General features: G+C 39.6%; 2 protein-coding genes across 2 annotated transcripts in view; both read left to right on the top strand.

Moving 5' to 3' along the window:
• Window positions 1-218: 218 nt before the first annotated feature.
• On the top strand, window positions 219-6,679 carry LOC118233960. Its single transcript, XM_035430548.1, has 7 exons — window positions 219-351; window positions 793-846; window positions 2,898-3,146; window positions 3,416-3,679; window positions 4,400-4,681; window positions 5,636-5,748; window positions 6,326-6,679. Exons 1-6 carry the CDS (start codon window positions 306-308, stop codon window positions 5,725-5,727), a joined length of 987 nt encoding a protein of 328 aa, XP_035286439.1. The 5' UTR covers window positions 219-305; the 3' UTR covers window positions 5,728-5,748; window positions 6,326-6,679.
• Window positions 6,680-6,828: 149 nt separating this feature from the next.
• The window catches only part of LOC118230614 (hemicentin-2-like), a 33,917-nt gene continuing 21,272 nt past the window's right edge, over window positions 6,829-19,473 (top strand). Inside the window, exons 1-5 of the mRNA XM_035423813.1 lie at window positions 6,829-11,253; window positions 13,506-13,805; window positions 14,119-14,397; window positions 14,535-14,798; window positions 15,316-15,391. Coding sequence (XP_035279704.1) covers window positions 11,199-11,253; window positions 13,506-13,805; window positions 14,119-14,397; window positions 14,535-14,798; window positions 15,316-15,391 — 974 coding nt within the window. The 5' untranslated portion in view covers window positions 6,829-11,198. The remainder of the gene's footprint in view (window positions 11,254-13,505; window positions 13,806-14,118; window positions 14,398-14,534; window positions 14,799-15,315; window positions 15,392-19,473) is intronic.

Raw genomic sequence — 19,473 nt, forward strand, 5'->3', positions numbered from 1 at the left:
ATGGGTTACGCTTAAATGTTTGAAAATATTAATGATCGTTAATTCCCTTCATAAATGAATTGCAACTGATGTTCTCACTAAAGAATGAAATTCTTTGGAAATGGGTTTGAACGAAAATACATGAAAAAATACTGTGCACATGACCTCGGTGCCCTCGATGAGTGTGAGTGTGCCCTGAGTGTGCACGATCTACTGTCAGGGGAACCGATGCAATTTTGGAAATTCCCTAGAATGAGTCGACATCACTAATATAAGAGTGAGGTTTTGAGTGAGTTCCGCAACACACTTGCAGACATCGTCAAACTATGAACCCTACTCATCACCCCGCTTGGCTTGTGCTGACACTCACGGGTATGTTGCTGTTGAAAATACTGTACAATACATATATAAATACGTAATATTTTTCATGCGTAGAGGGAAGATATGTTTTTCATGAATGTCTTTCTATGAATGCATAATCCTCATGCAAATCAAACAGCTTGTAAAATACACGTTAATTGATGCATTCTTTAGGCCATCCTGCGTTATCGAAGATTAAATCTGCATTAATATTCCTCACTCAGTGAGCAAATCTAGACGTCAAGAGGGGTGGAAATCTGAGACTGAGAGACGGACTAGGTTAACTCTAATATATGTCAGGTTTTACACAGAAAAAGCCTATTACAAAATACATCCTATTCGGCTAGAAAACATTCACCTTTCGACCAATGTTGTCGGGTTTTCACCTGAATGGCATTTCACCGTCTTTTCACCACAAAATACTCACTGCATATGTTCTGCTGTGTTCTACAGCAGGAGCCGTGAGTGTCATCTTCCCCCAGAGCGTCACTGCGTTTCCAGATACAAGTGAGTTTCTCTCCTCCGTCTTTCTAGAGAGTAAAGACATGCTTGTTCCTAGTACACAGGTTATGTTCATGTAATCCAGGGGTGTCATGCAAGCCAAAATTCTGGGGGGGGGGGCACAATTAGAGCGAGGGGCATGGGGGTCCTTCTCCAGAAAAAAACTGAAAATAACGACGCAATTATTTTCAACCTTCACTAAATCAGTTTTTGTAGCTCAGTAATCTCTTTATATTAGGGTAAATACTGTGTATTTATTTAGAAATTTTCATGTCAATTATTTGTGCTGTTATGGTTATTGAAAATGACACTCATTCACTCACTTCTACACTAGCTTCTACACTGCTGCCACTTTTCTTGAAAAAGAGCTAAATCTTGTCTGCCTTTGTTTTCCAAATTGCTCAGATCCATCATCGCCACTAGCCTAAGTACATATAACCTGTAACCACACATACACACACTGATATAACTAGAGAGAGAGGGGGGGGGGAAGGGGGGGGAAAGCAATAATAGCCAAGTGTATTGTTATTATTATTGTCATTATTATTATTATTATATTATTATTGGTATTGTTATTATTATTATTATTATTATCATCATCATCATGTTGTTGTTGTGAGAATCATCATTAGGCTATTCACTTATCTTTACCTGACAGCAACTTTAACTGCCTGATCAACATCATCATCCCTTGATTGGTCTGAAATGGTCAATGAACAAATCTTTCCATTAAATCTGCATACATTTCCATGAAGGAAAAATAGCCTATCACTATAAATCTCACCTAAGATAACCTACCTCTTGCACTATCAACCTCCTGACTGAGGACAGGGCTGGGGCTTTCTGTCGTTTTTTTAAAGAATGACGAGGTTTTCCTCTGCATCTTCACCTGGAGATATCAAATGGAATTCAGTGTTTTGCTAACTATAACCTGTGATAGTGGTGGTAAAAACTATCAGCTCACTGTCATAAGATTCACACAGCTCTCCTTTGCCAATGTTAAATAGGATGCTATGCTATCACAAATCACGACTAGCTAGCGAGCCAGAAGGCTAAACAACCGGACTGAGGGATGGCTACTAACTTTAGCTGGTACTAGCCAACTATCTTGCAAAGCAAACTATGCCTATATTTCTCAAATGCAATTAAGTGTGTATAACTAATTGGATTTCATTTTCACACGTAAAAAAGGGATTGATGCTCTATTAACCACTTCAGCAATACACCGTTAAGCTGTAGCCTACATCTCCTCCAGCATAGATGCGCAACAGACTGAGTGCTGTGTGCGTGCGTACCTGCTGATGCGAACCGATTTCACCCAACAACTTTTGGAAGAAACCAATACCTGATTTCAGTGTTTTGTTTCTGCATTACTGGCCGGTACACGTTAGCTGTATATGGACATGTTGACACTAAAAAAATGTGTTGAGGTCAGGTCAACAGGTCAAAAATGACCGAGATGAGATCCTTATTTTTTGACGTTTTGGCACGGTTAGTTTTCCGCAGCTGTTCGCTTTGCAATGGCTTCTGCTAAACCGAATCAATGGCGGTACAATACAGAGTACACACAGCCATAAACAACTAAATTGTGCAGTACTGTCTACATAACGCTGCATAACTGTCTACCATATAATGCGTTGCAAGCACACAAGTACAAACTGTTCATATACTGTAAAGCAGTATTTGATGGAGATGTGACACTGAACCCTAAAGTGTGATGTCAGTGACTCACTGATTTGAAACATTTATTAAGTTTTGCTTTGCAGCACAGCATGTTTTTGTTGGTCCTTTATGACTAACAGGGCGTTCTCACAGCGAGCAACTAGTTTGATGGATTGCACAAGTTTACTAGGCTGAGGGAGGGGCAGGAGCTTCCTGTTGTAACCCCTTATTGGTCTCGTGCAATAAGGCTGGGTGTCACAGGAAATCGAAGGATTTCCCCATTCGGGACGTTACCTCGAAAAATTATTACACACGCATTGTAACAGGAAGAATCATGGGTGCTTACTGTGTGTTTTTTCAATAACATGGTTTGTGCCCCCCGCCCCCCACCACAGGAGGTCCATATTTTACTGAGATCGAAGGGCCTGACTTGTTGACAGCTGGGGAGGAGGCTGAATTCACCTGCACGGCAGACTGTACCCCTCCGTGCGCGTACAACTGGTCTGCGAATGGACAACTTGCACGGGGTCAAGTTTTAACAGTCACCGCCAATGGCCTGCTCAGCTCGGTGGACCTGGAATGCATCAGCATCAACCCAAAAAGCCAGGAAACGTCCCGTCAGACGAAGAAAGTTAAAGTGGAAAGTGAGACTGCCGAGTCCTTCTCTCTTGCTGACCTGAGGGTCAGGAAGATCCTGCCATTCCGATCATTGTATTGATAACGTTTAAGACAGTGGCAGATTCTGTAGACCAACCAGATGGTCAGGTCTGTGCTCTTAAGGCAGAAAGTTCAGTCAAGTTGAAATTTTGTCCAGCGTTCCTCACATCAAGATGTGCCAAATGATTTTGACAATGCATTAGATACGTGTTAAGGCAACTGCCCCATTCTTAACTGAGCTCTACCCTCATTGCAGACCCTGTGTCTGTCAAGCCACCAGCGGGCAAAGAGCCATTCCTGAAGCGGCCCTTCAGTTTGACCTGTGCTGGCGCTGCTGAAATGTCCTCCATTGTTTGGTACAAGGACAGCTACACCCTGACCATGGACGCTCAGATGACTCTCAGCGCAGACAACGCTACACTCTCCTTCAGCTCGTTGCTGCCCTCTCATGGTGGCTTCTATCAGTGCGTGTCTTCCAAGAGTGGCAGAAGAATTGTGAGCGTTGGACACCTCCTCACCTGTAAGTTTAGCCGAAAAATGACAAACTGATTCGTACCGTACACCTATATTTATTTTTAACCGCCTTGGTAGAATGCCTTGCTCATTGGTATGCTTGTGAACACAGGATAATAATGTTGCTTGATTATTTGTTATTTATGTTGTCTGTATATTTGTTAACTGCCCAGTGATATAAAATGCATAATGCATGTCAACGTATGACTAATTTATTTAAAGAGCACGGCTTTGCTATAAGAGTCCTTAGGGGCTTGTAGGTGTTAAAGGACTGATAAGAGCTGTTGCATCATTGTAAGGTGTCGCTGTTCCTGCTGATGACCACCTGAGGTCGCCAGTCTCCCATCACATATCTGTCCCATTTCCGCTTGTCCTCATGGTTAATTGTTTGTAATTATGGTATTACTGGTATTATTATATTACGTGTTTTGTGTGTTGCCTGCTTGGTCTGAGCATTTGTCTGCTAGCTGCTCACGTCTGTGTACTGTGTTTCCAGTTCTGAGTTTATTCCTTGAATTTCTCTCTGTGCTGTTCTTTTGCCACACCTAGGTGAAGTCCTTGTTTATTGTAGCCGCCTTGCCTCCTGATTTGTCTCTGAGCTTGGGTCCTCAGTTTCTCAGTCGTGACAGGAATGCTAAACCCTTTTTCTTTATCTTAAAAAAGGTAATTAAGGAAATCTGACATCTGAAATGTGTGTGCACATTAACGTCTTATGAAACCCTGACAGATGGATCGCTGAGTGTCAATATCAGCGGGCCAGACACTGTCGAAGTGGGAACGGAGAACACCTTTGTGTGCGAGCCCAACTGTGAAATCGATTGCTCCATCGTCTGGACGTTCAGAAAAGGGTTTCCATCCGGTTCCTTCACACAGAGGAAGACAGTGATTAAATGGACGCCGGACACACCGGACACAACCCAGGTCTTTACCTGTGTGGTAGAGAACACCTCTGCAGGAAAATCAGCCGAGGCTACCAAGGTTGTGAGGGTCATTCAGATTCAGAAACCAGGTACATTCACACAGGTAACCGTTTAACAATCGCTAGTGAACGCTCAAATTTACCTGAAAAGGTAAATTATACCTGTGTATGTCAGCTTCTGATAAATATGTAGTTTGGTGCACTTTCATGTTTGGTTAAGTTAATATCCAGACTAATAACAAAATTTACTAATAAATAATATTAATTTTTTTTATATTAATGAAAGACAAAACAACAAAATAATTCAGACGAAATATTTTATTATCACAATCTGGAGTAATTAAGAATGAATCAATGTAAGTACAGTCCAAACCTCAGTTTTGTAATTTGCGTTTGGTTAATCACAATTAACCTCCTTTAGTGTACTTTTACAGTACCACTGCGCATTATGGCAAAGTTCATTTCCAGAGAGAGTATTGTATTGTTTTTGCGTAATGTATTACTAAAATAACCGTTTGAAAATGCAACGTGACGGCCAATGACCAGGGTCCCCAGGCAATTAAATTCACCAGGCGTTAATAAAAACACTTTTCTTCAAGCTGTCAGTGAGAGATCAAATCAGATTAGGTAATGGCTAATTACAGTAAACCTCTTCGGGTATCATTTCTAAAATGTCGGTTTTTGCTTTCCTTTCATCATAAATGTGCCCTTTTCACTATTCATTGAGAATAAATGTGCTTAATGCAAACATAAATGAATATGGGGTGATGTATCGAACTTAACGCTGCAATGTTACCCCCTATCTTGGACCGAAGGTTTGCAACAGCCAGGAAGGAACGGTTTCATTCAGCAGCATATCCCCTCATAATAACGGGCAAATGGGCACCTGTATTTTATCTGCAGTGGCTGGATGAGGAATTCTATTATTGTGTTCGCTGTTTTCAGTTAAAGGGTCTCCACCACCTTTCAGGGTGGAGACCGTTCTCCACCCCTTTTTTTTTTTAACTGACACCACAATCATCTGTTGCCTTTCTCACTCCACAGTAAAACCCGAATCAGGATCCATGGCACTGAAACCTAGTGCAGCCCTCTGCCTCCTGGTCTGTATGGGAGTCCTCTTCCATTGGGGCTTGTAAGATGTGAAGCCATGCAGACAGGTGAGTGACATGTTTTTTTTTTGTTATACATTAATTCTTAAATATGTACATTTTACTGCCAATGGTATGGTATGATTTCCTATGTGAACACTGAACAAGGAAGACCCTTACTGGTACCCCTGTTTTGTTCTTCATTTTGAGTCAAAGGGTAGATTTCTTACACGTCCGACAGAGATACTAAACACATGGGGCATGTAAGTGGCATATCGATTAAAATATCTGAACCGACTCCAGAGAATGGGCTTGAATTCCGGGTGTGAATTTGACAAGGTCTTTCAGCTATTTTTAAAATGAAATTATTGTTTAAACACACACACACACACACACACACAAGAAAAAAATAATTATTAATTAACATTTACTTTTGATTGTGCCTATGAGCCTATTAAATAAATCAGCATGTGAAGAATATAAAAATACTTAAGTATGCGTACAGGCTATTAAGCACATCTAGGCTTACATTTTACTTACAAACTAGAATATCCAGCACTGTGTCATGCCTGGACTTAAAGACCCTGAAGGTGTATGCCTGTACTGAAGAGCAGCTGTCTTAAAATGGCTTCTCTTTTCTCTTTAGGTTCACATCGCTACGGGTACCTGAACTGAACATTCTCTACAGTAGACCCTCCAAACTGCCGGTGCCTTCATATTTTGCTACTTTTTAAATACACCTTTTTTTTAAATAACACAATTTTTGTTGCTTTCCTGTCCTATTAAATAATACTTTTATCTGACGTATCACACCTAAATACAATGGTAAAAAAAGGAACAATGAATATTAGGAATATTTCTATTTGTTTCACATTTCTATTTGTTGTTCACCTGTATTTGCTTTGTCTATTTGCTGTTTCTTGGTATAACATAAAGTGAACATGAGAAATAATTGAATATCAGTTAAAAACAAATATCAATAATCTGCTGAATGAAAACATTGTTTCATTTTAATTTTTCACAAATAAACACGATTTACAGCCTCATGCCTTCATTATAGTTGTTTAAAAAATAAATAAAAATAAAATCTTCACAAATAATTAATGACACTTTCACTGGATACATTTACATGTGCACTCATATCCCGATATTATTAAGAATAAGATATGGGTCATGTAAACAGTATATTCTGGTTAAATACCTTGAATAAAGCCTTATTTAAATATGGCATATAAAGACATGCCATATGCCAGTATAATTTGGGTTATTGGATGGCTATTTTGGCTTGTATACAGCTTATTTGGAATATACATCTAAATCAAATCCAAGTTTTTAGGACAGTTTATGGTCAGCAGTGCTGTTGCTAGGCTACCCATTGCATTTTAACATGAGCCAGGCAGCAAGCAGTTCACAGGGGGCAAGGAAGGCCCTGCAAAAAAGACACAAAAAAGTTAGCCTTTTTGGTAAAATTTTTGTCCTGTCCCAAAATTTCCTTCAGAATTTAACACAGGGATGTTTTCACCAAATCCATATAGTTCATATGTGTATTTGGTGAGAATCGGACAAACATTGTAAGAGATGTATGAAAAAGTTTTTTTTGTAAAAATCCAATATGGCTGACTTTATAGGTTCTTGAAGCAAATTTGATGATGAGGATTCGATGAAGAAATCTGTTGCACGTAAGTGAAATGAAATGGCTGCAATTATTTTTTCATTATTAGTGCCACTTAGAGTGGCACAAAATTTGATTTGCATGACCTACATGGTTCAATTTGTACATTTCAAAAATCTGAATAGAGGGTGGATTTAAAGGAGTGGTAGTCAATTTAAGCATGTTCATTTTTAACTTTAAGAATCTTGGACTGAGGGTAACATGTTTCTCAGGGCTGTTGCATGGAAGCTGTGTGAGGGTTCCTGTCAAATTTCACACAGTTTGGGCTTATGCAGACATTGCAAATTAGTATTTTGCAGAGAGCACCCCTTAAGGGCCATGTTGCACTGTGTTCTTGTGCACAATATGGGTTTCGATCATCCCCTTAAGTATCCTTGCAATAAACTTAAATTGGAGGCCATATGTATAATTTGGGCATTGTCAGCCATTTTGATTAAATTTAAGAGGTTGTCCTATGGCTATCTTTGGACAAATCAAAATAGTCTTCGCAATTTAACACAGGTATTGGGCGAAAACTGTAAGAGAAGTATGCAAAAGTTTGTTTAAAAAAATACAAAATGGTGGAATAACCAATATGGCAGACTTTAAATTCAGCAAGAAGAAGAAGAGGAAGAAGAAGAAGATTATTCAGCCCCCTAATAATCCTAACAAAAACAATAAGGGTCCTACGAACCCTTGGTACTTCGCCCTCTAATAATAATATTAGCAAAGCAATACGGGTCCTACACGCCCTTGATGCCTGGCCCCTTAGAAACGCATTTGATGCATGGTCTCATGCAGGTGTGAACAGTAAAATGCACAGTGCGTTTGCAGGAGAGGACCAGTGACGTGGCGTGCCACAGCCAACTTCGTCATTGTGTTTGTGTATGTGTGTGTGTGTGTATGCAAGTGTGTGTGTGTGCGCGTGTGTGCATGTATGCCTGCATGCTTATGTCATTTTTTAGTGTTAAGCACAAGGGTAAGTCTTTCTGCATAGCATTCCTGCTTACACATAGCCAGGAATGTGCACGGGGTCATGAAGTTGGCCATTGAGCAAACAGGCCGGACCAAGCTAACGTGCTCCTGCTACTCCAAGTTGCCACTCACGCTGGCAACTCATACTGTACATTCTATGATAAATGCTCAGGAATATTTACCTCCAGTTGATGTCAGATAGTACACCCATTTGTTATCATTGTAACTACCTTGATAACGCCAATGCCTTTTTTTTTTTTCCAGGATGGACGTGAAAAGGTATGGTCTGCTCGCATGGATATTTGAGGTTTGGCACTCCCTAAATGCCAAGGATGGTCAAAGAGCCAAAAATGTATTGTGGGCGGTTGGTGCACTGGGGCGCATCACAGACCAGAGACACATAATTATTTTTCATGCGACCAGAGTAAACACCATTTTGCTTACTGGTAATTTTAAAAAAGACACATCTGTTTTCCCCAACGCTCTTGCTCTGAGCTGAATATTGTTATTTCTTCTAATGTGCTTCTTTGAAAGTACCAAGGATCCGTGGCAGTGTAACTTTTCGTTTTTCCACTCTAAGAGTTGAACCATTTTTTTCAAATAGGCAGATCTGATGTTGTCCTTCCTGTAACCTTGTCTCCACTTGGACGTCCTGTTCCTTGCCGGTTTTGGCCCCCTGGTGGTGGAATGTGCTTCCCGCTGAAGTCAGGGCAGCAGAAACCATCTTCTGACACAGATTGAAGACACGCCATTTCAGATTGTGCCATGGCTCCTTTGAGCTATCTTTGTAATGGAATTACATTGCAAAGTAATGGTGTGCCCATGTTTGAATCATCAGGAAATGGTGCATGAACGGGTTAGTGAACAAGAGAAGGCTAGGGCCTTATGGTAAATCCGGAGGTTCAGCTCAGATGGAGTAGGCGTGGACATTAAAATCTACAGTACCCTAAATGCTGCATTAAACAGGGCTTTCTTCCTAACAGAGGCAATGCCATGCAAAGTCACATTAAAGTTTAAAAAAATTTTTTTTTACTTAAGTGGTCAATTCTGAAGTAAACCCACCCACTACCCAGTTACTCGCTCAACCAATCAAAAATCCGAAGAAAAAAAACTCAGGAGGAACAGTCGTTTATATAGACAGGCACAGAAAGAAAAAAATTGTTGATTGTCTTGATTGTTCGGAAGTGGACGTGGTAGGTAATTTAATTAACATGTAATTTCATCTATGCAACATTTTGAAGAGAGATGAATAAACGAACGCTGGCTATTATTAACGGCAACTTTGATTGCTTGAGCAAAATCAGATGGTTGCTGGTCAGCAGCTAAACTAGGATTGAATAATTAACTTTTTATTCAGCACCGACTGGTGAGTTGAAAATTGGTGGGGTGCAAAACTTTCCTTTAAACTAATCATTGATCTCAACCTGTTTTCATTAGTAATTTTCCTTTATTATCAAGCGTGCCATGATCGGACTAATCAAATGGCAAGTAGCCTAACACACAGTGTCTTCATACCATGTTAGGGGGATTAAATCATAAATTCAATTTATCCGTTAAAAATCCATTTTAATCACCAAGTAGTCTACACTTAACAAACAAGATACACCAGTCTGTTATCTACCGTGTTAGCTTTCAGAATAACCAGCAAAAACAAAACCTGCACTTCAGTTTTGTTTACAATCTACACATTGCAGATATTTTCCATGAATACGAGTGCGGAGAAAGAAGTGAATGTATCCACAAATAATGTTGATTAAAAATGTGCACAATTTCATATTGCAAATGAAAATAAATGTAGGCTATAAGGCCTAGGATACTCGCTAAAACTACCTATTTGGGGAGGTATATGATGCTAGCTATATATGATAGTATTTAATAGCCTATTTTGTGGATTAATTGTATTGACACTCAAGGAAAATCAGGGGAACATTCCGCCACTGCTTAGTGATTAAAACAGATTTTTCTAAATCACATTTAGACTATCATTTAATCTCCCGAACACAATGCGAAGAAGCTGTGTGTCCCTTTCCAACCGATTAGTCTGATCGTTTGCATGCTTGTATGTGCACAATACATTAAAGATACAACTATTTTGAGCTGAGACATTCATTGGTTTGTACTTTTTTCACCCACCTCCCACCGGATCTCAGGGTCCACCCACCTCCCAAATCCCAATTTAACCCCTGGATACAACAGAAATCTTTCAGTAGCTATATTGACAGTAGGACACATAATCCACAAAAGAGTGGGAGTAGGTCAGATTATGGCACATTAAAATTAGCATTAACAGCACGTATGTATCCAATATATCCACTTATATATCCAAAACATATTCAGTGTCTCGTGTTCCCTGATTTACATAACCTGCGACATATTTTCATGGTGAAATTACCCCGATAGTTACCCCACTGATCCTGGAAATTTAAATATAGAAGTTCACAAAGTGAAAAAAAAAAGTTGTGTTGTAATGGCTTCCCGTGTTTCCTTTCCTTCCAGCATTCAGGTGAAGAAGGGAAGGGGAAAATATGCAGACATTATTAATGTGATTGTAATTTTTGTAAGATTTGGAACATGAAATATAATGAATGAGACAGTTAAATTTGTCTTTAAAATGACGAAAAGTTCCGGGAATTTCTGTGGCTTTGGTTGTTGACTGGTACTACAGACAACAGAAGTACAAAAAAAACAAAAAGATTCCCTGAACCCCAGAAAAAATGACTGAAAGCACGGCTTTTCACTTCTTTGTCCACAAATTTCATTGTGTGGTTTTGTCAAATATTTACTGATAAGAAGGTTGGGCAATAAATTGTTTCTGGATACGAGTTACGGGGTGCTGGATGTTGGTATTAGCGATTACGAGAGAGCTCGTGAGGCTACTTGCAACAGAGCTACAATGGAGAGAACAAGATCTGGCCAACGGCTCCTCGTTCTTCTGACCTTGTTACAAGGTAATTTTATAGTTTCATTAGTCAATGCTCCTAAGTTCATGCTACTGTAATAAAACAATAGACACTACACTACAGTGATTCTAAAAGTCTGATGGGAGACCCAGTGATGACGTGTGAGGCAGGTTGCTAGATAAGTCTGAAAAATAAACTTTTTGTGTATCGTAATCTACACTATTTACAAACACTCTGCAAACGGTTGTTTTGATGTATATCTAAAAATAAATTTCCATTACTGTCTACATTTTGACACAGAGCAAAATAAGTGTTTTAATCACCACTTGCAGAGTTTACATTAATCCAATAGGGACCATATGCTCTCTATTAGAGTAAAACATTTTCTATCAAAGTTCTTTCACACTGAACGTATAGCTGTATTTAGAAAGGGGCACATAAAATGTAGAGACCACTGGGATGGTACTGCACAAAAATAAATGTTTTAATTTTTTAAAAGAGAGAAAATGAATGAAATTCTAAATATATTTACATTGCACCATTGCCGAGTATCAACTGCATTCTGATTCACATCCTACACTGCAGACATTGATGTAAACTGAGGTACATTTATATGGCAGTCATATGGAATTATCATGAAGCTCAGAGTTTGGACCCAAATGCAGACAAAAGAGGCACAGATTAGGCAAAAAATAAGTACTTCACTGAATGAACGAGAACCGAAACGACAAACAGAAAGGAACACGGGGAAAAAAACACTGTAGCTAGAGAACAAGGCACAAAGAACATGGAAGGCAGGCAGACGGTGCAAAGCTAACACAAAGACAACGCCAAGAATTAACCAGCGCAGGGAACTAAAAATACAGTTTGAGCAAAGTTTGTTTGAGCAAAAGTTCTGAAAACGATATGGCATGCAGAGCTCGGTCCAAAGGTGCTGCATGCCAAGTTCCGTGCATGTTGGTCCAGTCTTTCTGGAGCAGCCGTAATTTTAGAGTTTTCACAAAGTTCCAAATGGCGGAAAGTGGGTGGAGCTCATGGGTTCTTTGGGCAAGTGTATTCCTTGTGAGGAGAGTGACCTAGTTACCAAATTTTATGACCTAAAGGTCAAACAGCGTGAGGGGCTTTACAAATGTTAACCATATGGTAAATCATCTATTACACCGCAACCATATGGATGAATTGAAAGCTTCCTACAAGCACACTACTCTGAGCCAAGGTGAGTATATTGAAGTTTATCTCAACAGTTGTAGGAGGATTACTGAGCAGAAATGTTGATGGAAAGAAAATAAGAAGTTGTTTGATATAATATGATAAAATAAATAATAATAATAATAATAATAATAATAATAAATATATAATAATATAATAGGCAAGAGAACAGGTTGTGTGTTGCTGAATTAAGAGGAAACAAGATGGACACATCAGGTGCTGGCTCTTAAGTGAATTTACTAATATTAATGTGTTCAGTCAGGCAATCTTTTTTGCCATTTAAAAAAAAATTAAAAACGAGAAACTGTATGTTTGCTCGTGAATGAAATATAATAAAGTTAATGCAAATCATATAGTGAAGTTTTCAAGAATGCATATATTAATATGTCAAGGGAAAACATAGTGTTTTATGCTCTGCAAAATGAGAATTCAAACGCACATACTGTACTGACAATTTGTTAAATGCCATTAGCGGGAACAAGTTGCACTTCAATATTATCTGAAAGAGGCAAGTGTGGAGATTGGGGGTAGTTCACTTGACCGAGAACACAGATGTCAGAAGACAGTCCTGGAGGGTCTCCTGGTTTTCAGTTTATTTCAGCAGTTAATGCACCTAAGGTGACTTAGGTGCATTAACTGTCTTAACTACTGCTTGTATTTTTTCCATAGATTGCGTTGTTGCCATTCTCGTTGTGTTAGTGTTAATCAGTTTAACCTTCAGGGTCCAAGTTGAACTATGCGGCTGTTCCCTGCACTTGGACCGGTACTTCTCTCTAGGGGTTTTGTCATACTTGTTCCTGGTTATGGTTATACACTTTGTTGTACGTCGCTCTGGATAAGAGCGTCTGCCAAATGCCTGTAATGTAATGTAATGTAATGTAAGCAGCAGTGGTTTGGTTAGCTGAATAATTCACTCACCTTGTTCTCGAGGCCCTAGCTGGCTGATTTGACAGAAAGGAAACTACAAATACCTGCAGATTCTGCAGCCCACCAGAACTCAAGTTTGAGCTCAACCCTGTCGCAGAACGAACTAGCGCCAGTGGTTGAATGGTAAGAGCTGAATCACAGCGCTGGTGTCTCTCCCTCTCCAGGTCCCTGTGGCGTGGCATGCCTGGAGGTCAGGCCCTCGGTGAACCCTGCCCGTGTTGGGGATAACGTGACCTTCGACGTCTCTCCCTCGATGCCATTAACGTCTGGGGTGTGGAGTGTGGGGTCCAAAGTGCTTGTGTACTGGATCAAGGCTCAAGAAGAGTCCATGGACCGCCGAGCCTCCGTGAACACCAGCACCGGGACTCTATCACTGACGTCTGTGACCGTCAGCGACTCCGGAGTCTACAGTTTAAAAGTTAACAATCCTCAAAGTCAAGCCAAGGCCAATCTGACTGTTCTTGGTGAGTCTTATCACTGCAAACAGAGCAACGGATATGGGGCAGCGCTGCATGCACAGTGCAGCAGGTCTCTGTGGGGTTAGGGTTAGATTAATTGGTTATGGGGCAGTGCTGCATGGACAGCAGGTCTCTGTGGGGTTAGGGTTAGATTAATTGGTTATGGGGCAGTGCTGCATGGACAGCAGGTCTCTGTGGGGTTAGGGTTAGGATTAATTGGTTATGGGGCAGTGCTGCATGGACAGAAGGTCTCAAATGGAATGTAACTGTATACATTATGCCACAGCTGATGTCTGTCATCTGCTTGGTTCCCTCACAGAGCCAGTCTCCAATGTGGCAGTCAGCGTCTCTACATCTGATCCAGTGGAGTTCAACGACACGGTCGTTCTGACATGCTCCGCCTCCGGCTCCGCCCTCTCTTTCCAGTGGCGCAACGTAAGCTCTGACATCACAGACAGGGAACACATGAAGCTGACAGGTGACAATCGCACTCTCGTCATCTCCAATGTTACCAGATTTGACCACGGGCCATTTTACTGCTTTGTGTCCAATGGCATCGGCAATGACACCAGCGCACCACAATACCTAAACATCAGTTGTGAGTATTCACCTGTGTTACTTGTGTCTGTTTTGGGCATTCACGTCGGTGTGCATGCGTTCACTTCAGTTTTTCTAATGTCGACATAGTGTAGCATGCTACACAGTCACAATGCATTGCTGTCTGATCCTCCACAGATGGTCCCGGTGACATGATATTTACGATCGATGGATCACAAAACCGTACCTTTCCAGCCGGGTCAAACCTCACGCTGTCCTGCTCGGCTCAGTCCAGCCCTCCGGCACTGTTTGAATGGGCTTTTAATGGGAAGCTGCTTAAAAAGACTCCAGAACTGGAGCTGGAGGACGTTCAGGAGAACCAAAGTGGCAATTATACCTGCTGGGCCCATAACGCCAGAACCCTGCGTGACAGCAGTTTGACAGAAGCCATCACCATAACAAGTATGTGCATAAAACCATGAAAATGATGATGAACTGACACAGTTATTTGACTGCTTTTCAGAGCTGGCAGCTATTGAACACATTCGTCTACTGTTGACAAACATTTATTTTCATTTTAATTTAATTTAATTATTAATGTAATGTAATGTAATTTAAACACATCTGTTGACAAAAACACATTTTAAAATATGGTATCTATTTATCTTTTTTTTTTGGTAAATGTATTATGTAGATATTCAATGGAATATTCCATATGGAATGCTGACTTCATTACTTAACCCATTGAAGAGTAGGCTGTTTGGAATGTTTATTTATTTATTTATTTTTAAATTTAAGTCGTTCTAAGTCAGTGGTGCAATGGCTCCTCCCACATACCAGTAGTCACGTCAGCATTAGAACGTTCACTTAAGGACATTCCGATCACATGTGAGCGATGTAAGATGCGAGTCGCATCTTAAAGGGTTAAATGGCGGAGTTGTACTGAACTGCCGTAATCTGGCTTCCCTCTCACCCGCAGGGTCTCGCTCGGAGTCGGTGCAGCCGACGGTGCGGGCTGTGGCGCTGCTCAGCTTCCTCTTGGCCGTGGTCCTTCAGTGACCTCCTCGTTTGGGGCTCCACGGAACCGGGCCAATGCTGGTGAGTACTGCAAAAAACCCACGGGCCATCCCCTCAGTAATTGTAATGCCGGCCTTAGAGAGTTTCTGTGTTACAATGGCTATCCTGTTGTTAAGATTCTTATGCTTTGTTTATATGATTTTTCCCTCCATTCCCACCGGTCTTCTTTCCTGCCTCATTTGCATCTCCATAATTATAACGAGTTGTTAATTGTTTTTTTGAAAATTTCCTGGCCAATTATGGATGTTTTAGACTCTCAATGCCATTATGTCTGAAACAGATATCGAATATGACTGTTCATCAGTCAGATCAGTTCTTGGTGCTTTAATTTTCTATAATGTGCACTAGCAAACAAGCAACACATTCACGGAAGTTTATGGAGCCGATGTTTCAACGATCCTAATTAAGAGATTGGTTGCAATGCAAGCCTGCACACCCAGGGGTCCTCCTCGTTTTTAAACATACATTATCAGTTTATAAGACTGGATAATGTTACATAAACAGCACTTGGTTTATGCACATTTCTCCACGCTACAATCCCAATCCCAATGGCCCACCTGTGTTTTAAATCCAGATTCTACTTTACAGGATCTATTACGTGACATGCATATACACAACCTTTTTGCAGAAAGTTGGCTTCCTTTTATCCCAAGTGTAGAGTGGAGACTGAAATGTTTTTTTATTGCATTGACTTCAACCCTATCCTATAATAGTTAAATGGAAACCCCACTCTGATATGGACATGAAGCAATTTTTCCTTGCTTTTCCAGATCCACTGGGGCCATCCACTGATTTGCTCACGGAACATCATGTCAAGACATGGAGTTCTGGAACATTCCTCAACAGCCATTTACAGCCCTACACTACAGCCATTTACAGAAGAACCTCACTTCTCCTCAGCTCCAGTTTAATTTCACTAATTGCTAATTAAAGCGTACAGCAAACCTAACATACAGGAAACCTTAAATTAATTTGTGAATAGAAATCGTAACAGATTGCTTGCACAAGTTGTGCAGACCTGCAAACTGTCGGATGAACACATTTCAGAGTTAATATTTTAATTTCAGAAGTGAGCAGCGCTTGTACTGTTGTATTGCGATAGGCTATGGTCTCTAAGCTTTGAAACAATTGTTTTAGCCTGGAAATCTTTATTGATGTGTATTTTTAAAAACGTATTTGATGAATGTCACTTGTGCGACACAGAATGCTAATATCTCCAAAAACATAATCCTTTAAAACAAAAACATGTACATGCAAGGTTTTTGCATGACAGCATTACATTTACATTACATTTATTTGGCTGGCGCTTTTATCTAATGCGACGTACAATAAGTGCATACCAAAGGTCACTGGAACAACTACAAAACACAGGTCTGATCCAATGACATTAGTTTTTGTGTTCTGTTTACTTACTAGCACCTGCAAAACTGTAGCCTGGGTCAAATATAACCAGGACATTATTGGGATTTTAAACCAATGAAGAATTAAAAATTCTCCAGAAATACTTCATATAAATATTATCTCAATTCCAAACAATACAAACAATATGTATGATTAATGGTTGCCATTTACCCATGCTAGATTGCATTTAAAAATGAAAGCGTCACTCATTTTTTTAATAAAGATGTGAACACAATTTGTTTTGTGAAGTGCTAGAAAAGTATTTGTGGTGTTTTGAATTTGATACAGTATGGGAGTTTATTAACTTCATATACATCTAAACAAGACCAGGTTAAAACCTAGTATATGGCTGGACCTAACACACGTGATCCGGCCAACCAATGGTGTATCTTCATAACTCAGCCGACCAATGGTGTAACTTCATCACTCACTCAGTCAGTCACAGACATTCGCTTTTGTACGGCTGGCCCCGCTGTTGCGGTCCAGCCAAAAACATCTGAAATGTTTATGAATTTGACACAAGTCTGGAATATAGTTCTGGACATTTACACTTATATTTTCTAATAAATTCGGTAAAGACAATTCTATACCCATTTGAGTGTTTCTATTTTATTTAAATCAGTAAATCAACATCAATATATCAACATTGTTCTCCTCAATCCTCACTGGAACCAAAGCATTAAAATAGCATGCTAAAACATGACGATGATGATTGCTTTCATTATTATTATTATATTGCTATCATCATTATTATTACTAGTAGTAGTAGTAATAGTGACAGTAATAGTAATAGTAATAATGCATCTTTGAACAATACAATGGGAAAAATCTAACAGCAGTGTGCTGGTCAGTCCTGTGGTGCTGTCTCTCGCTTATTTATTTGCAACATCTTATTACCTGGCAACCGATGGGATGGAGCCAGGTGTTCTTATTTGATGTTTGCACTGGGCTGACTGTTTGAGACCTATAGGGAGTGTCCTAATCATTGCTCAGGTTATTGCACAACTGAATTTCTCCATAACTTTCACAGTCTGTCTGGTTTCACCCAGCCCATCAAAACTCCCGAGTGGCAGTTTCTGTGCCTCCTGTGCTTGCAGGTTTCATTCCAGGCAGGCCACTGCTGTAGCTGTAAGAAATGTCATTAATGGGAGTTGCTTTAGTTAGTATTCAGGAGTATGCATGAATCAGAAAGTAAGCTGAATGTGGTGCCCGTGTGTCTGCTGAGTGCATCTTATGGTAGGTATCACTGAGAAGAAAGGTCAAAGTACTTCTGTCCTTTCTTCTGAGTGGTAAATATTACAATTTTACCACTGTGTCAAGAATTATTATGCCCCGACTTGTGTTACAGTAATATGTTCTACCCTCTTGAGACCCAGACCATGTTTTTTTTATTTGTCCTTGCTGTTCGTAACTAGTAGCACCAGATAACTATGGAAACTAAGCAATGTCTTTGAACAGGAAGTAGTTTTTGAAAAAAAAAAGTCCTTCTAGACATCGAGTCAATATTCACATAAAATTATAAAATGAATATATGATATAAAATATTATTTATATTAATTATAATTAATGCAATTACATAGACTTCTACTGAAAAACAGAAGAAAGTCACCAGTGTGTATCAAACAGACTATTCCATTGTTTAAGCCCTGCATTACATACAAAACTGATGTCTGATGCAGCAGTGAATTTTAGAATATTTCTCTGTATTTGTAAATGATATATCTATCGCGCCACCATAGGGTTGGATTGGGCTATGCCTTCAGGACTGGAGTCTTGATCCTACTGTCGGTGCCCATACCAAGTTTTGAAACAGTTTGGATTGTTAGCATTTTTCTGATAAGCCATGCCCACTGCAAATTCATTGCATCATCAGTCAATCATATTTTGATGTAAGTACAAAAACATAATGCCTGTATAAATGTATGTGAGTTGAAGCAAAATACAAAATTGTGTGCAAATTCGTCAATTTTTGTAGGAGGCGGATCATTGTAAGTGGTTTCAGAAAATTCGATGGTGGAAAATCAAATATGTTGGTCTCTGTGAGTTTGTTTTGGAGTGCATTATATTTGTTTCACACCTATGTGTACCCATAACTAACCAACCAGCAAAACCATCATTTGGTGATTCTAAAAATATATTTCTCAACTTTCAGCAATGTCACTCTATTGTTATATTTGATTATGTATTAATAACCCTTCCAATTTAATTGCCAATGACCAAAAGCTTCCAGAACTGAAATATGACTTGTTATTTATCATAATACATATAATTCTGAGCAAATTTGTTATGTAGCTCATACTGGGTGACATACAAAATGCATTGGAGGTACACACTCATACTGAATGTGCAGAAAAATAATTTTGATCACCCAACCCACTTGATAAACAAGATCACAAGGCATGTTAAATTGTTATGGTGTGTGCGTGTGTGTGTGAAATCTCACGATTGTGAGAAATTAGACAATAAAACTTAGGACATGAATATAAGCACTCAATCAAATTGTATCTTAAATAGTAGCTTATGCAAACAAGCATGACTCAGTGGTTATTTATAAAATTCCACTTTGACTTGGGTATGATCATCCCTAGGTAAAGTTTATACTGCTGTAGACGTAAGTTAATTATTATCTTATTTCCTGTTTTGAACTGCATTTTATTAC

Source organism: Anguilla anguilla, chromosome 1 (assembly GCF_013347855.1).
Source record: "Anguilla anguilla isolate fAngAng1 chromosome 1, fAngAng1.pri, whole genome shotgun sequence".
NCBI classification, from domain to species: domain Eukaryota; kingdom Metazoa; phylum Chordata; class Actinopteri; order Anguilliformes; family Anguillidae; genus Anguilla; species Anguilla anguilla.

What these genes read in the sequence shown, in the direction of transcription:
- LOC118233960 (XM_035430548.1), top strand. Translation starts at nt 306, where the DNA reads ATGAACCCTACTCATCACCCCGCTTGGCTTGTGCTGACACTCACGG. An exon ending in CGTTGGACACCTCCTCACCT is followed by an intron (nt 3,680 to 4,399) that starts GTAAGTTTAGCC and finishes AAACCCTGACAG; the next exon opens with ATGGATCGCTGAGTGTCAAT. An exon ending in CATTCAGATTCAGAAACCAG is followed by an intron (nt 4,682 to 5,635) that starts GTACATTCACAC and finishes CTCACTCCACAG; the next exon opens with TAAAACCCGAATCAGGATCC.